The 14834-nt window shown below is 38.4% G+C and overlaps 1 protein-coding gene across 1 annotated transcript; it reads right to left on the minus strand.

Moving 5' to 3' along the window:
- Positions 1–698: 698 nt before the first annotated feature.
- LOC110055007 (high affinity cGMP-specific 3',5'-cyclic phosphodiesterase 9A-like) lies at positions 699–14739 on the minus strand. Its single transcript, XM_020761386.2, has 17 exons — positions 14501–14739; positions 14013–14177; positions 10941–10980; positions 8327–8429; positions 8011–8057; positions 7800–7895; positions 7617–7676; positions 6910–6991; positions 6690–6785; positions 6079–6201; positions 5235–5327; positions 4834–4901; positions 4173–4278; positions 3842–3946; positions 3510–3566; positions 3140–3229; positions 699–2710 (listed from the first exon to the last, which is right to left on the minus strand). Exons 1-17 carry the CDS (start codon positions 14586–14588, stop codon positions 2465–2467), a joined length of 1665 nt encoding a protein of 554 aa, XP_020617045.2. The 5' UTR covers positions 14589–14739; the 3' UTR covers positions 699–2464.
- Between the last annotated feature and the right edge of the window lie 95 nt (positions 14740–14834).

Below are 14834 nucleotides of genomic sequence, written 5' to 3' on the forward strand. Positions count from 1 at the left end.
TCAGCGGTCAGCGATTCAAGCCGAGTTAATATTTCCGTGGTGGTGTTTGTTTGGTGCTGTAAAAGATGAAAAAATACAGGTTTTGCCGCACAACTTTGCCGTTATCCGACCCACGAAGGGTCAGTCAAAAAAGACAAAAGAAAGCAGACGTGTTAACGCTTCTATGTCAGGATTGTCAGAATTCTCTTTCGTTCAACTCGACGCAGGTTAGTATACTCTTTCCCCAGTATCATTATTAGTAATCGAAAACTATGGCAAAAGTAACGAAGTGAAGATTTTGATAATCCCTCGTACAATTACGCCCCGTCCACACTACGCCGGAGGAAATTGAAAACGCAGGGTTATTTCCACGATTAAACCTACATGTGTACCGTCCACACTAATCCGTTCCGAAAACGAAGCTGTTTGTAAACGCTCTCCAAACCGGAGGAATTTGAAAACGCCTACTTTTCGTGTTCATGTGGACGGAAACCATTTCAAAAACGAGCTTCACGAAAACAGTGGCGTCACGATAATCGTGTGATTTCGTTTTCCTCAAACACAAATCCAAAATGGCCGGTTATTGTTGCGTTTTCCAATTTCTCCGGCGTACTGTGGACGGAAAACATTTAATACGATTTCAAAGTGAAACCTCCGTTTCCAAATTTCTCCGGTGTAGTACATGGACTGAATTGATGCCATATGTAACACAACAGAAGTGCAAAAAATGCATTTTTAATATGCTCTCTCTTCTCCTGTATTTACTACGCAGACTTCCTAGCTATATTTCATGTTGATTCTACCACTGATGGACAAACTTCCATAACAAGTCAAAACTGGCCTTACATCTGGATATCGTAGACAGCTTTAGTGCCACTACCTTGTGATAACCTACGCTTAATACCAGCGACGAGCATGTAACTATGACTACACTCCAGCAAAATTCTTTTGCTTTCGTAATGAAAATCAATCCTACCCGATAGCCTTGCTAACGCTGATTTGTCTTTTGAGAGGAAACAATAAATTATCTCTTACTGCGATATACTGTACAATCTCTTTTTAACAACAAGACCCCATTGTTCATGGATTAAAAGATCTAAACGCTAACCCAGCTTTGATTTAAGTTTAAACAGCGTTTTTCTTTTACAGTTTGAAAGCCGTTGTAAAATAATAATAGAAGTATGAAAGAAATAATTTTCAATGTCAACAATTTGTATCATTGAATACGAAGTTTTCCCTTAAATCCTGGGCCGGGTTTTTCGGAAGCCGGTTCACTGGCTAACCCGAGATTAAAAGTTCACCGAAGTATAAATTTTCTAGTATAAAAATGTTTTTCACGGCTTATGCAGCCTGCGTAGTAAGCGTTTCCGTGGGGTTTGGAAGCAAAGAAAGACCGAGGAACGGGATTTTCGGTGTTTTGTCTGCGCGGAAGATGGGGCGAGAGCCAAAAAAAAAGAAAGAGGGGGGTGGGAGAGGGGAAGGAAGAAACCTCCCCCCTCTTTTACTCGCTCCATTTTTCGCGCTGTAATTCTTTGCTCCCGAACCCCACAGAAACGCTTGCTACGCAGGCTACGGCTTATGTTTTGTGTAGTTTGAGATTATTCAGACTCAAAACAGAAGGCCAAACAATATAAACAGAAAACCTCAACGCAAAGTTACAAAACTCAAATCAAAATCCTGGGTTAGCTTAATCAGGCTTTGAACAACCCGGCTCAGCTGGGGATTTGATAATTCTGCTTGCAAAAACACAAAACAAAAACAAAACAAAACAAAACCAAAATCTTTTCAACGATGACAACGAAATTGAAAAGTGTAATGAAAAGTGGACATGTTCGCATGTTCGGTTTGTGAAATTACATAATTCATGAAATAGAAAGGGTTGGTTTTGTATAAATCGGTTTTTGCAATGCTTTGATCTTTGTGAACGATTTCATTCGTTTGAAATGTTCAATATTGTACAAGAGTATGAAAATATGAAGTCCATTCTCCATAATCTGTCAATAAATATTAAGTAAATATACATTTATGAATCCACCAGTAATTTTTCTGTTGCGCCATTGGCCAAAATTTACCACGTGGTACTCATCTACCGGGCAACGATATTGCGAGCAGCGAGAGAAACACTTGCGTGGCAATTACTGATCACGTGTTGCTCAACCAATCATCGAACGGAGTTTAAAATCGTTATGTATTAAAAAGGTCAAGGTTGGTGCCGAGCGAAAACCCTCGTTCCAAGAGTCTCTCGCCGACCCTGACAACGAGGTTGCCAGCGGATGACCAAAAATTTCAGTTGTAGCGTAATGACGACAAAAAAAATTCTCGGTGGATTCTAACTCCAACAAAGAATTACTGGATCTCCGTTCAGTTGAAAACTATTTCCAACATCCTCCAGTAAACCTTTGCTTGTTTATAATGTAACTAGGCGGGCGACGGTAGACGCGGAATCCGAGAATCCACACACTTATTTTTGCTGCCTGATTGCCTCTTAGGATTCTACATTATTGTCAGTTTGTTCCTCTTTCAGCAGTATCTTTTCTTGTTTTTCTTCCGTCGTCTCAATAGTTTCTTGTTTCTCTTCCGTCGTTTCTATAATATCGACTTTGGTTTCTATTTTTTCTTGATGTTCTTCTCTGGAGTGTTTCTTTTCTTGTTTCTTCAGTTCCTCCTCCATTGTTTTGCCCATATGAGTGTAGTAGCTCAAAGCTTTTCGAACTGGCGCGATAAGAGGCCCCTGGTAAAAAAGCAAATGACTTTCAGACTCAATACCAAAGTTATCCTTACGCCTGTCGCATTTTTTAATTCTCCTCGGGATAATTTGTTCCTAGTCAACGTTAGCCAATCACAGCAAAGAGTATTTGCTCTGGGCCAATCAAAAGCTAAACCAAAGCAGTCGCAGGTACCAAAGACTAGTCTTCCCGCGCTTGAAAGGGTCTTTCTGACGCTACTTTTACACTATCGGAAGCACTCACATGACGCCACTTTTCCCCGCGCTTGCAATTGCTACATGCCGGGCATTTTTCCCGCCTTTGCTGCGCCTTTGTTACTTTTCCTGCGCTTGGCAGGGCCTACTTGTTTCTAGCCCTATGTTTTAGCGTGGCACCCGCCACGTGGTGATCAATGACTAATAAAGATGAGGCAGCATAAAAGAAATCATAGTTACCTCCAGGACTGGAAAGAGCTGTCCAAGAGCTTCAAACAAAGGAGTTAAAACAAAGCGTATGAAACCAATCTGAGCTGACGGTTTGGTGACCTGTTGAAATACAAGGGAAAAAAAAAGAGAAAAAAATCACATTTCCGTATAGTAAATATGTCCACTACTCCACTCATGGTTACCCTTGTTGGCATTTTAGTAAGCCTGATGGACGTGACATATTATGGCGGGAAACAATTGATGACTGTGACGGACGCGGGAAATTATGGCGGGAAACAACCTTAAGACTGTGACAGATGTACATGGAAGCTACAAAAATGGCGGAAAGCAACAAGGAAGACGAACACAACGTTTATCATAAAATGACGAGATTTTTCACCTTGTCTCTGTCCATAAAAGGTGCTACTGGCAATCCTTCCAGCTTTTCCACATCACTCTAATCAGGAAAGAAAAAGAAAGAACAGATTCGAAATGCTCTCAAGTTAGCCGGTCTTAGAATGCTCATATTACTTTCACTGTGTAACTTTTTCGACCTCTCTGGTGCGCTTCGGCGGTTAATCAGGCTCGTTCGGTTTCGCCATAGGTATTTTGGCTCAACTACGTCTCGTCAAAATACGAACCATGGTTCGATCAAGCTCGCCTGATTAACCGTCGAAGCGTACCAGAAAAGTACGATTTGGTATAAAAAGGAAACGAGTCAAAAAAGTTAACCTGGATGAAGAATTCCTGCAACAGGCAGTCCAGCCAAGGCTCGGCGACCTCCATCGGTCTAGCTTCGTTTGATACATCCGATACTTTAATCATAATCTGCATCAACTGTAACAAAATGAGGAATAAAATACAATCAAACCTATAAAAGCACTCTTACGAAGTTCTGCGCAGTTTTGGAGGTTAGTCCCTTAGATATATAATATGTAGTATAACAGTAATTATTATTATCATTTTAGTTCAGTCCTGTAGGATCCTGTAGCTCTTTCTGAATATTGTGTTAACTTTCCCTCACATTAAGAAATGAAACGTTACACTGAATACCATGCCTTACCATAGACTTGTGAACCTCGTTTTCAAAGCTAAAACCATCCGCCAAAATGTCTTTAAATTTGTTTAAGATTTCGTTGTGTCTTGCCATATCCGTTGACAAAATACATCTGCAAAACAATAACAATAATAAAAGACAATTAATCGTTGAAGCTATAAGTAATACGGGAAACATTTTCTTCGCAATTTGGCGTGTAACAATGTTCTATTGCAAGACGAAAAGCGTTGCACTGCATTGTAAGGTGCTGCGAGTATTGCCACCATTTTGCACGTTACAGTAACATGTTGCGTTAAGATGAACTCATTTTTACTTCGCGCAACAGCCAACATGTTGCTGCAATCTGCAACACAGGTGAACATGTACTTTGCGCAATAACGCTTTTCAACTTGTAACGAAACTGACGTATTGCGAGGAAAACGTTGCCCGGATCACTCGGTCAACAATGCAAATTACACGGTTTTTCGTTCGGAATCCCGTTCCGAGATATGGCAGACTGCAGTTTGGTTGTCCAAGTTGTTAAGCAATACGGTGCAATCCACTGGCGACAAACGTCTGAACTACCCTCGCTTAAGAGTCGGAAACTTCCGAGTGCTTCTACGGAGATTTAGTGAAAGAAGACAGCATGTGTTGTTGTGCTAAGAATGAAAACTTCAGCAGCACTTACTTGATCATGCCTTCTCGGAATTTCCTGAAAACGTCTTGGCTAACGTTCTTGATAATATCGCAATGGGGCTGGAAAAAGAAAATTGTTGTTTATACAGTTGTGATTATAGTACTGTTGGGATCTGTTAGCTTCTGGAATGCATGGACGTGCCACCAGTCACATCAGGCGTAACTGCATTTAGGAGACTAAAAGCGCTGTGATCAAAATACCGAATCTCCATACTGATTGCCACACATTTCTTGAAATGATAGTGTGAGAATTTGGTGGTATATAAAGGCCATAAATCCCTACAATGTAGCTGTTTTCCGCAATGACGTGATTAGAGATTTCATATATTTTGACTAAGACTAAGTTCTAGGAGATATGAGTGGTTCATCATGCAGTCAGCATGTGTACAATACCTGGGAGATGATATCAAATGCTACTGCACAGTGATGGTTTTCTAGTGGTGAGATGTCATTGTATCTTATGGCGAGCTCTGTTCTGGCATTCACCTGCGACAAAAAAAAAAAAAAAAAAAATCCATTGGAACATGTGTACTCATAATAGTGCCTTAGATTCTAGGAAAGACTGGGCCACTTTTTTTTCTTGGTAAGCTGCGTTTGCATCAAAATGCTACCCAGGAGGTAAGGTATAGTCCGCACATGAGACAAGTGGCCAATCAGGCCAGAGCTTATTCCGGTTTCTGTAGCATGAGGCGACTAGGAGTATTTCTACTCCCCCCTGGATTGGATGCTAGTCCATCGCAGGGCTACCCCCAGCATTAAGTCTGTCAGTATCCATTTGCACACGTGGGTGGAGAGAGGCACTGTGAGAGTACAACGTCTTAACCAAGAACATGACACTATGTCCCCGACCAGGGTTTGAACCCGGACCGCTCGACCTGGAGACCAGCGCAGTAACCATGAGGCCACCACGCCTCCTGTACTACCCAGGAGGATAGTACAAAAGGGTGCAGGTACATTGTTAGTGTAACCTGGCAGAATGTTGAGGCAGGGGATTGAACATGGCTGCTGACACCAGTGACTCTACCCTGCAAACAGAGTCACTTCAATCTTTCCTAGATACATCAGGGTGCCTTCCTCTTTCCTGACTTATCTAAGAAAGATTGAAGTGACTCATTTTGCAGGGTAGAGTGACTCATATCACCTTGTACCATTGCCAGGAAAAAGAAGGAATTTACCAAAGTAAAGAGAAACTAAATTGTTGAAATGCTAAAGAGGAAAATTTCACATTTACACTTACCTGATAAGCGTTATTGTAGCCCGGATGGTCCAGGTCATGACACAGTGCAGACGTTAACATCACAAGCACATCACAATCTTGCACCTTGCCAGGGATTTGTGTCAACCAGATTAAACCATACATCTGACAACAAAAAAGCATGTTAAACAGTTGACTGCCATAAGTAAGTGGCAAAATGATCAGAAATTATTGTAGACTTCAGAACTGTTGTTCACAACTGTATGACTTCAAAGCATAGGTGATGACGAACAAATCCAAAAAGCAACAACAACAAAGAAACAGACATCACATTAAACCAACAAATTTCTAATCAGTGACAACATCAGTCAACCAGTCTTTAATGATTTGAACAATTCAAACCACCCAGCAAGAAAACTTGGTTCATTTATTAGGGAGAACTTTTAACTACATGTATGTACGAGAACTTTGACACCTGAAGGTAAAGTTAGTTGTAGGAAAAGGAGAGGTGTACTGTGAAAAGTGTCACAGAATAGAGGTACAGTACATGTAAAATAGAGTCAGAAAAGCTTACAGGTATGCATGTGGCTGCCATTTTCCCACTGGTCTTAAGATGATATTTAAAGACAATGACAGTTTCCATCATTTCTTACCATTTGGGTTACACAGAAAGCATGTCTAAAGTTGTGAAAAGGAGTTGCATTATAATTCCTGAAAACCTCGAATAAAAAGTTCTGTAGGATGGGTATCTGCAAAAGATATAAAAGATTATACACAGTGAAAATATAATCTCTCTTTTACATGGTTTCTTTGTTAGCTATATGCATTATATATAACCAAAATTATCAAATGAAAAACAGATAATTAAATTACCTCAATGTTAAATATTTCTATCAAGTTTAAGTCTGTATACATCTGCTGAAGTAAGTATAACATTTCGGCATCTTCCCACTGCCTGAAAATGTGCAAGATAAAATGATTTTAATTTACTGCTATTACATAAATATACTGTTTGCAAAAAGGCTAAAGATGTGGAAACCGAGAAACTGGATTCTGTGCAAGGTGCCACAGAAGGTAAATACCAAGAGGTGAAAAAAAATCTGGGAAACTCAATTTGCAATACTGCAAAGTTACATTTGGAGTATTAGTTCTATGCTTGTTGTCAAGAAAAAATTCAAATGTTAACTTAACAACCAGGCCCATGTTGTTCCAGTGGTGGATAACCCTATATCCACTGGATACACTGCTATCCAGCAGATAGTGTGGTTTGCTTTGTCAACACTAACTGCTGGATAGTGATTTATCTGGCCCCGGTTGTTTGAAGAATAGATGACGCTATCCACCAGATAAATAGCTATCCAGTGGATCAGTGTTAGCAAAACAAACCACGCTATCCATTTGGATTGTGATTTGTCTGGTGGATAGCATTACCTGCCTTTCGCACAATCCAGGCCTAGTGGATAACATTATCCAGCCTCCGAACACGTGTGACCAGAAGATAAGATGTGATATGAGATGAGAATAGCAGAGAGGAGGTGGGGTGAGATTTTGAGATTGATAAATTCAGGATTTTTTCATACCAATTATCAAATGAAGGCTTTCTTAAAAGATTCCTTGTCTGATCTGTGAGTTCTGCATTCCTATGAAAACAAGATGCAAGTACATGTCATGATCAACTAGACAGTAAAATAAGCCTCAAAAAATAATAAAATGTTTCCTGAAAAACACATTTTACATAACTTAACTAGGAAAATTAAACTTACGAGAACTTTTTAAATTTTTCAAGAACAGAGTTGAGTTCACTAGAGGTTCTTCTTCGTAAACTGTGTTTCTCTGACGAGGGTCTCTTGGATGTACCACTAAAAGAGAAAGAATGAAATCAGTTAACAAGAGCTGATCTGACCTGAACTGATCTGAACCAATAGACCTTTACGTGTCTCTGTTAATGTTACCTACCAAAAGAACACTACCCACCTTGACATCTCTTTAAACAGACCCAACCAACTAAGGTGCTCAACACTCTGCAACGACAAACAAAAGACACAATACAAATTGTACCTGCACATCCACAGAAAAATAATGTATGACATACAATGAATACAAAATTTTCTGTCAAACCTATACTCAGTATGTATAAAATGTACATATGTCAATTACTTTCTAACTTATATTTTACTACCCAGTCATAACCACAGTGCAGTAAGTCATTATGTAAATGATCATTGCCCTTATGTTCTGTTTTACACTGTATGGTTCACAAGATTACCACACGATTATCAAATTTACAAACCTCTAACTTCTCCTTAAAGGAATTGACTTTAAGCTTCATATCTTGGACAACAGGAGATGTTTCTCCATTTTCTATGATGAGACTTCTTTCCAATGCTTGAAGTCTATTTCAATGAAGAGAAGAAAAAAAGTCCTTTGTAAAAACAACAACAAAAAATTCTTATAAGATTAAATTTGGAAATACAGTTAACAATAAAGATTAGCGAAAAAACTGAGCAACGACGTTTCGGTGTCATCCTGGCACCATTTTCAAGTTAAAAAATATTTGTGCGAAACGTAAACTAATTTATACCAATGGTAGAGGTGCGAAATTGAATAAATTAACATTAAGATAGCTGTTCAATGTTCATGTTCATTCCAATGAGGTGTCAAACACTGGTAATGAGTTCAGTGTCTGTTCAAAGCCTAAACAAATACTTTTGCGCGAATGGAGTCTGACTGTGTGTTAAGGCTCGGTTTCTTCTTGCGAATCCACAACATTTCGTGGATCAAGCAATCGAACTTTCCCTGACATTTCTTTAGGATCTTAAAGTTGTTAGTCAGGTCACCAACTGTATCAACTAGGTGTTCATTTTGAAGGTGTTTTCCGATGGCGGTAAATCGGTGTTCCTCAATGCGCTTGTAAAGATGACGGCTAGTGTAACCGACGTATTCTGCATCACACAGATCACATACATAGTTATAAACAACGCACTGTTGATTGATCAAAGGTGGTTTTGGCTCTTGTACTTTGAGATCATCGCCAATTTTACGGCTTCTGAACACCGGCTGTAGTTTGTGATCAAGTTTATTACTCAAGTCCGAGAGATGTTTCTTTACTATGTCCGCTGATTTCTGGTCTTTAAAAGGCAGGACAATGCGGTAGATATTCTCTGTTGGAGGCGTCAATCTTGTGTCTGGTGACATCACTGAATTAACGAAACGGGTGATGGTGGAGTTCACAAGAGAATCTGAGTACTTGAGGTTAGAAAAGATCAGTTTAAGGCGTTCGCATTCTGTTGAGAATAGTTCCCATGTTGAGGACAAGCGGTAAGCACGGTTTAACATGGTTTTAACTAAAGATCTTTTATAGCGGTTGTCGACATGACTTTGGTGGTGTAAGAGGAGACCAGCCTTAAACTGATCTTTTCTAACCTCAAGTACTCAGATTCTCTTGTGAACTCCACCATCACCCGTTTCGTTAATTCAGTGATGTCACCAGACACAAGATTGACGCCTCCAACAGAGAATATCTACCGCATTGTCCTGCCTTTTAAAGACCAGAAATCAGCGGACATAGTAAAGAAACATCTCTCGGACTTGAGTAATAAACTTGATCACAAACTACAGCCGGTGTTCAGAAGCCGTAAAATTGGTGATGATCTCAAAGTACAAGAGCCAAAACCACCTTTGATCAATCAACAGTGCGTTGTTTATAACTATGTATGTGATCTGTGTGATGCAGAATACGTCGGTTACACTAGCCGTCATCTTTACAAGCGCATTGAGGAACACCGATTTACCGCCATCGGAAAACACCTTCAAAATGAACACCTAGTTGATACAGTTGGTGACCTGACTAACAACTTTAAGATCCTAAAGAAATGTCAGGGAAAGTTCGATTGCTTGATCCACGAAATGTTGTGGATTCGCAAGAAGAAACCGAGCCTTAACACACAGTCAGACTCCATTCGCGCAAAAGTATTTGTTTAGGCTTTGAACAGACACTGAACTCATTACCAGTGTTTGACACCTCATTGGAATGAACATGAACATTGAACAGCTATCTTAATGTTAATTTATTCAATTTCGCACCTCTACCATTGGTATAAATTAGTTTACGTTTCGCACAAATCTTTTTTAACTTGAAAATGGTGCCAGGATGAGACCGAAACGTCGTTGCTCAGTTTTTTCGCTAATCTTTATTGTTAACAACAAAAAAGACTATGCAAAACAAGCATGCACTTTCCTGTCAATCAACTGACAAACCTCACAAATAAATGCGTGCAAATGCAGTGAATCAGACAAGTTGTTTTTCAGTATATCAGTTATTTATTTCCAGCCTAGGCTGATCTCAGATATCAACCTTAAGTTAACACATTTACAACCATATGAAAAAAAAAAAAAAAAAAAATTAAAAATTAAAAATAAAAATATAAGTTAAAAAATAACATAAATCCATTAGAAATCCTAATGTGAATCCAAAAACCCTATTTATGCAATTACAAGTCACAGAGTGTTATATCTTATTTCTTTAAACACAGATTAGCAACAATTTAATTCAACAGACAATTTGACAGGTCTTTGTCCCAGGTACAGACATAGACATTTTTCGGCAGAGAACAGTACAATTTTTCTGATCCTGGTACCTGGAAAACACTGAAACCTTGTTTACCTATAACACTTGACTGTGCCATTCTGTACAAGAAGGGTAACAAGTATAAAATGCACCATGTACATGTACCACAATTGTAATTAATAACTGTAGACAGTAATCCCAAACTAAAATGAACTGAATTAAACAGTTTCAAAAAGGACCAATTTATTGTTTTGTGGTTATTCAACATGGCCTTATGTCCATATGAGGATGAGTGTGTAGTTGAACAACAGCTTAAGTTATATATCACTGTTAGTACCTTGCTTCTACAGCATCTAGTGTGCATCCTGACTCTGAATCTAGAGAAGAAAGACAATCATTTTTAACACTAATGCTTAACCAGGGCTAAAAAAAGAAAAAAAAAATTGAATTCCAGCTTGCCTTTCGTACAAGGAGCTCTGAAATTTTGCATGCCCTCAGCAAGACTTCTTTCAGTTGTTTTATTACTTGTTTGACAGACAACTTGCCCGGGCCCTTGCCCAATTATTCAAGCAAATGAGAATGAAAGGTTACTTGCCTGGCAGGAAAATCTACTTGTCTCATAAGCTTGCACAGCAATTTTTTCGAGCCCTGTTAGCTTAATGGATCCAAGAGACAACTTCTCGTGAATCATCCCTTTACTCAACTAGCCTATAATCACACTTACTTTACATCTACTCAACAATAAGATGATGAGCTCAAGGTTTCTATCACACACAGAAATCAAGAGCGGATAATCTTATTGTTTTAGTATACATCTACTAATCGTTCAAAACTTTATCCAAATCCTCTTCAAAGACACTTAGAAAATGCACACAGCCAGCTGCCATTTTGTTAACATCCACACACTTCCAGGCTGCTCACTGCATGATCTACTTAACAATTACATGATGAGCCCAAGATTTCTATCCAATGCATAGAAATCGAGAGCAAACAATCTAATTGTTTTAGTATAAATCTACTAGTCGTTCAAAACTTTATCTAAATCCTCTTCACAGACACCTCGAAAATGCAAAGAAGCAGCCGTCATTTTGTTAACAGGCACAAACTGCTATGCTACTGACTATCTACAACAGTCTAATAGATAATGAATAGCATAGCCAAACAGAAAATGCCATTTGTGATAGAACGCTAGTAGATTTATACTACAACAGAATAGAGAGTGAGTAGCATAGCCAATCAGAGAATAGCATTTGTCATAGAATGCTAGTAGATTTATACTAAAAATGTGTAATAATAGCTCAAAGTTAATAATAAAAATAACTTAAAATGTTGCACAGTTTACAAGAACTGAGCAACATTTTCATGTGAAACTTTTTTTTGAACATCTTGTTAACTGTGCTATGGAGTTGTTTTGGGCAGGGATGTGAAAGGGTCATAGAGTTTATCAATGCAATAAAAGCCATGATTCTAAAACTAACAAAAGAAAAAGTATGTCTTCCTTATTGTCAATAATGGAGTGTGATAAACCTTTCCTGAGCCTGTTTGTTGTTTTTGAATTCATACATGTATGCCCTAAAAGTGACTCTTGTTGATAGCTTGATCTACATAACACTACTTGTTTACTCAGCAAGAGCTCCTGTGTCAAATAATAATAAATACTCTCTGCTTCAATTAAATTGCCTTTCTTTTAATTACAGTATTATCATAACAATGGCATGTTTGGATAGTTTAGGAAAGACACTAGTTTGAAGTTTTTCTAATTCACAAGGATAGAATGCTAGTAAATTTATGTTGTTGAATACACACAACAGATCTTAACTGTTCTGAAATAGCCCTTACTCAAAGGACTGCTAAAAATAGTCTACAAACATTTTTTGTGCTCAATAATGTAAGAAAATCAGCTTAAGCTATATAGATGTCGACTGGTTGTCAAGAAGTGCTTGTCTGTCTTCACTAAGATTCCAAGAGATTACGAACCTTCCAATAGCTTGAGTTACCAATAACATTCCATTGTTTTATCAACACAATGCACAAAAGTGGTTTAATGAAAATGCATTTTAACCATATGGGGGATAAAATTTCTTAATTAGTACTTTTATCTTAAAACCATATTTTTTCTTTATTGCCTTTGCTAGTAGAATGCATTTTGTAGGGTTGTAGTTTATAATTAACCTTTAAAATCTAAGTTCAAAAAAAATACATGTATAAAAAAGACACTTGGAGATTGAACAACTAACATCCATTTCACATCTGGCAACTTAGCTTAAAAGCTTTTAGCTTAATTTGGTGGTTCTAAACAATTTTCTCTTAATTGTCTCCCAGGCAACAGAACTTAATAAAATACCATAGGCTAATCTAATCTATCGGGAATTACATTTGAGGTGATTTGCATTACTACAGCCAGCTTTTAGGCAATTTCAGATGTTTAGAATCACATGCAAATTTGGGAGAATTTTGGCGACAACTGTAAAAACACCTTTACGTTCTTACATTTCTGTAATCGATCAGTCGATTGCTTTCAGTTTCTAAATGTTTCCAGAATTAAATGTTGGCACAGTAGAAGCATTATCAACTTTAAAGTCACCGACTTGACAGTCGATTTGTGAAATCAAAATTAAAACGGCACGATCCATTTGCTTTCATTTTCAACTTCAAATTTAATTGTTTATCAATGCATTAGAAATGCACTAGCGATAAGAATCGACTGAAACAAGAAGATTATACGGTCGATAACACAAAGAGGAAAACAGTACTGCGTATGGATATTACAATTTTCATTGCATGCAAACGGGCACCAGAAGTGTAATATCGTCTAGTTCCCTAAAATAATTAAAACACTAATCAATCAACTGGTCGAGATAATTTTGATATCGTGGGGCTTTGATTGCATTTACGCCTCCAGGGTTTGCTGTTATCGATTTTCCACCACTTTCAATTTTCAGCTGATCGACTGATCTTCACAGAAACATTCGATGTGCGATAACAATTCGATGGCATTGTTTGTGTAGTGACAACACAATCTCGTTAATTTTACTTCAAAAATTTTCATATTGGCCTGTTTCGATACATTTTGGTATGAAACTCAATATTTTGAAAATTACATTAAAAGGCATATGTGGTTTCATAAAAGTGCTAAAAGACAGCTTTTGCTTGGATCTGCCAGCGCCGAATAGCAAATAAAGGCGCCAAATGTCCCTTCTACATTGTCATCACTGGATAAAATAAAACAAGAAAAAGTTCGCATTTAAAAAATCGCTTGCAAAAAACATGGCAGTGGGGGGCTTCTTGTAATAGCCTCTGGCAATACTAAAATACAGATTTTACGATTTACGTCACAACAACTATCAGCCTCTTTCCATTCTTTTTAACAGCCATAACAATTAAAACAGTTGGAAATAAAAAAAATTACCACAAAATCCGCAGCTTGCACAATTTGCGGCAACAACTTCCAGCTTGTAGCGTGTCTCTGGTGTATTTTCCTGAAGGGCTGGCGAAATGTTGACAAGATTTCCCCTTGTGTTGTAGAGCTTTAGAATGTCATATGGACCGGCTTCCGCCGCGCAGCGAAACAAATCTGTAAACACAAAGAAAACCCAAAACATTAAAGGTCAAATGGAGATTGAAATAATAGAAAGAAAGCACAAATGCGTTGCAGAGGGCTAAAGTTGCTACGATGTCGTAGTAGGCAAATGGTAAATGTGTCAAACTGAAAGAGGATCGCAGCCACAGAACATCACTATATAAGTAGTATTTCCTTCTACGATCATACAGTTATAGCTGTTATTATGAATAAAACTACCAGTTGAATAAAACAAAATCTGCATGAAAATAACGCCAGTAACACAGAGCGGTTCATAGAGGGCAACAAAAATGTACATGTAAACACAGTGACTGTACCTTTGATTTCGTCCGCGGGAAAATCGGACGAAAACTCTGCCTGCTCGGGCTTGCCTCCCACAGTAAAATAAACCATTTTTGTGGTCATTTTCTCCGAGGAAAGGTCATCGAGGAGATTACGCCTTCTAACACTACATTACATCTCTCTAAACGGGATAAACATGTGTAATACTCAATTGGAAGAGCATTAAACTGCTGCTCATCCCAGCCCCCAACTGACTGCCGTCGACTGCCGTCACTTCCTCTGATAACATCCGGGACACTGATACTGTTCACAGTCCGGTCAGCGGTAATTCCATCAACATACGGGAGCTTTCAAAACAGATTCTGTAGA

This window comes from Orbicella faveolata, unplaced genomic scaffold, assembly GCF_042242905.1.
Source record: "Orbicella faveolata isolate gen_17 unplaced genomic scaffold, um_ofav_v1 contig_12, whole genome shotgun sequence".
NCBI lineage: Eukaryota > Metazoa > Cnidaria > Anthozoa > Scleractinia > Merulinidae > Orbicella > Orbicella faveolata.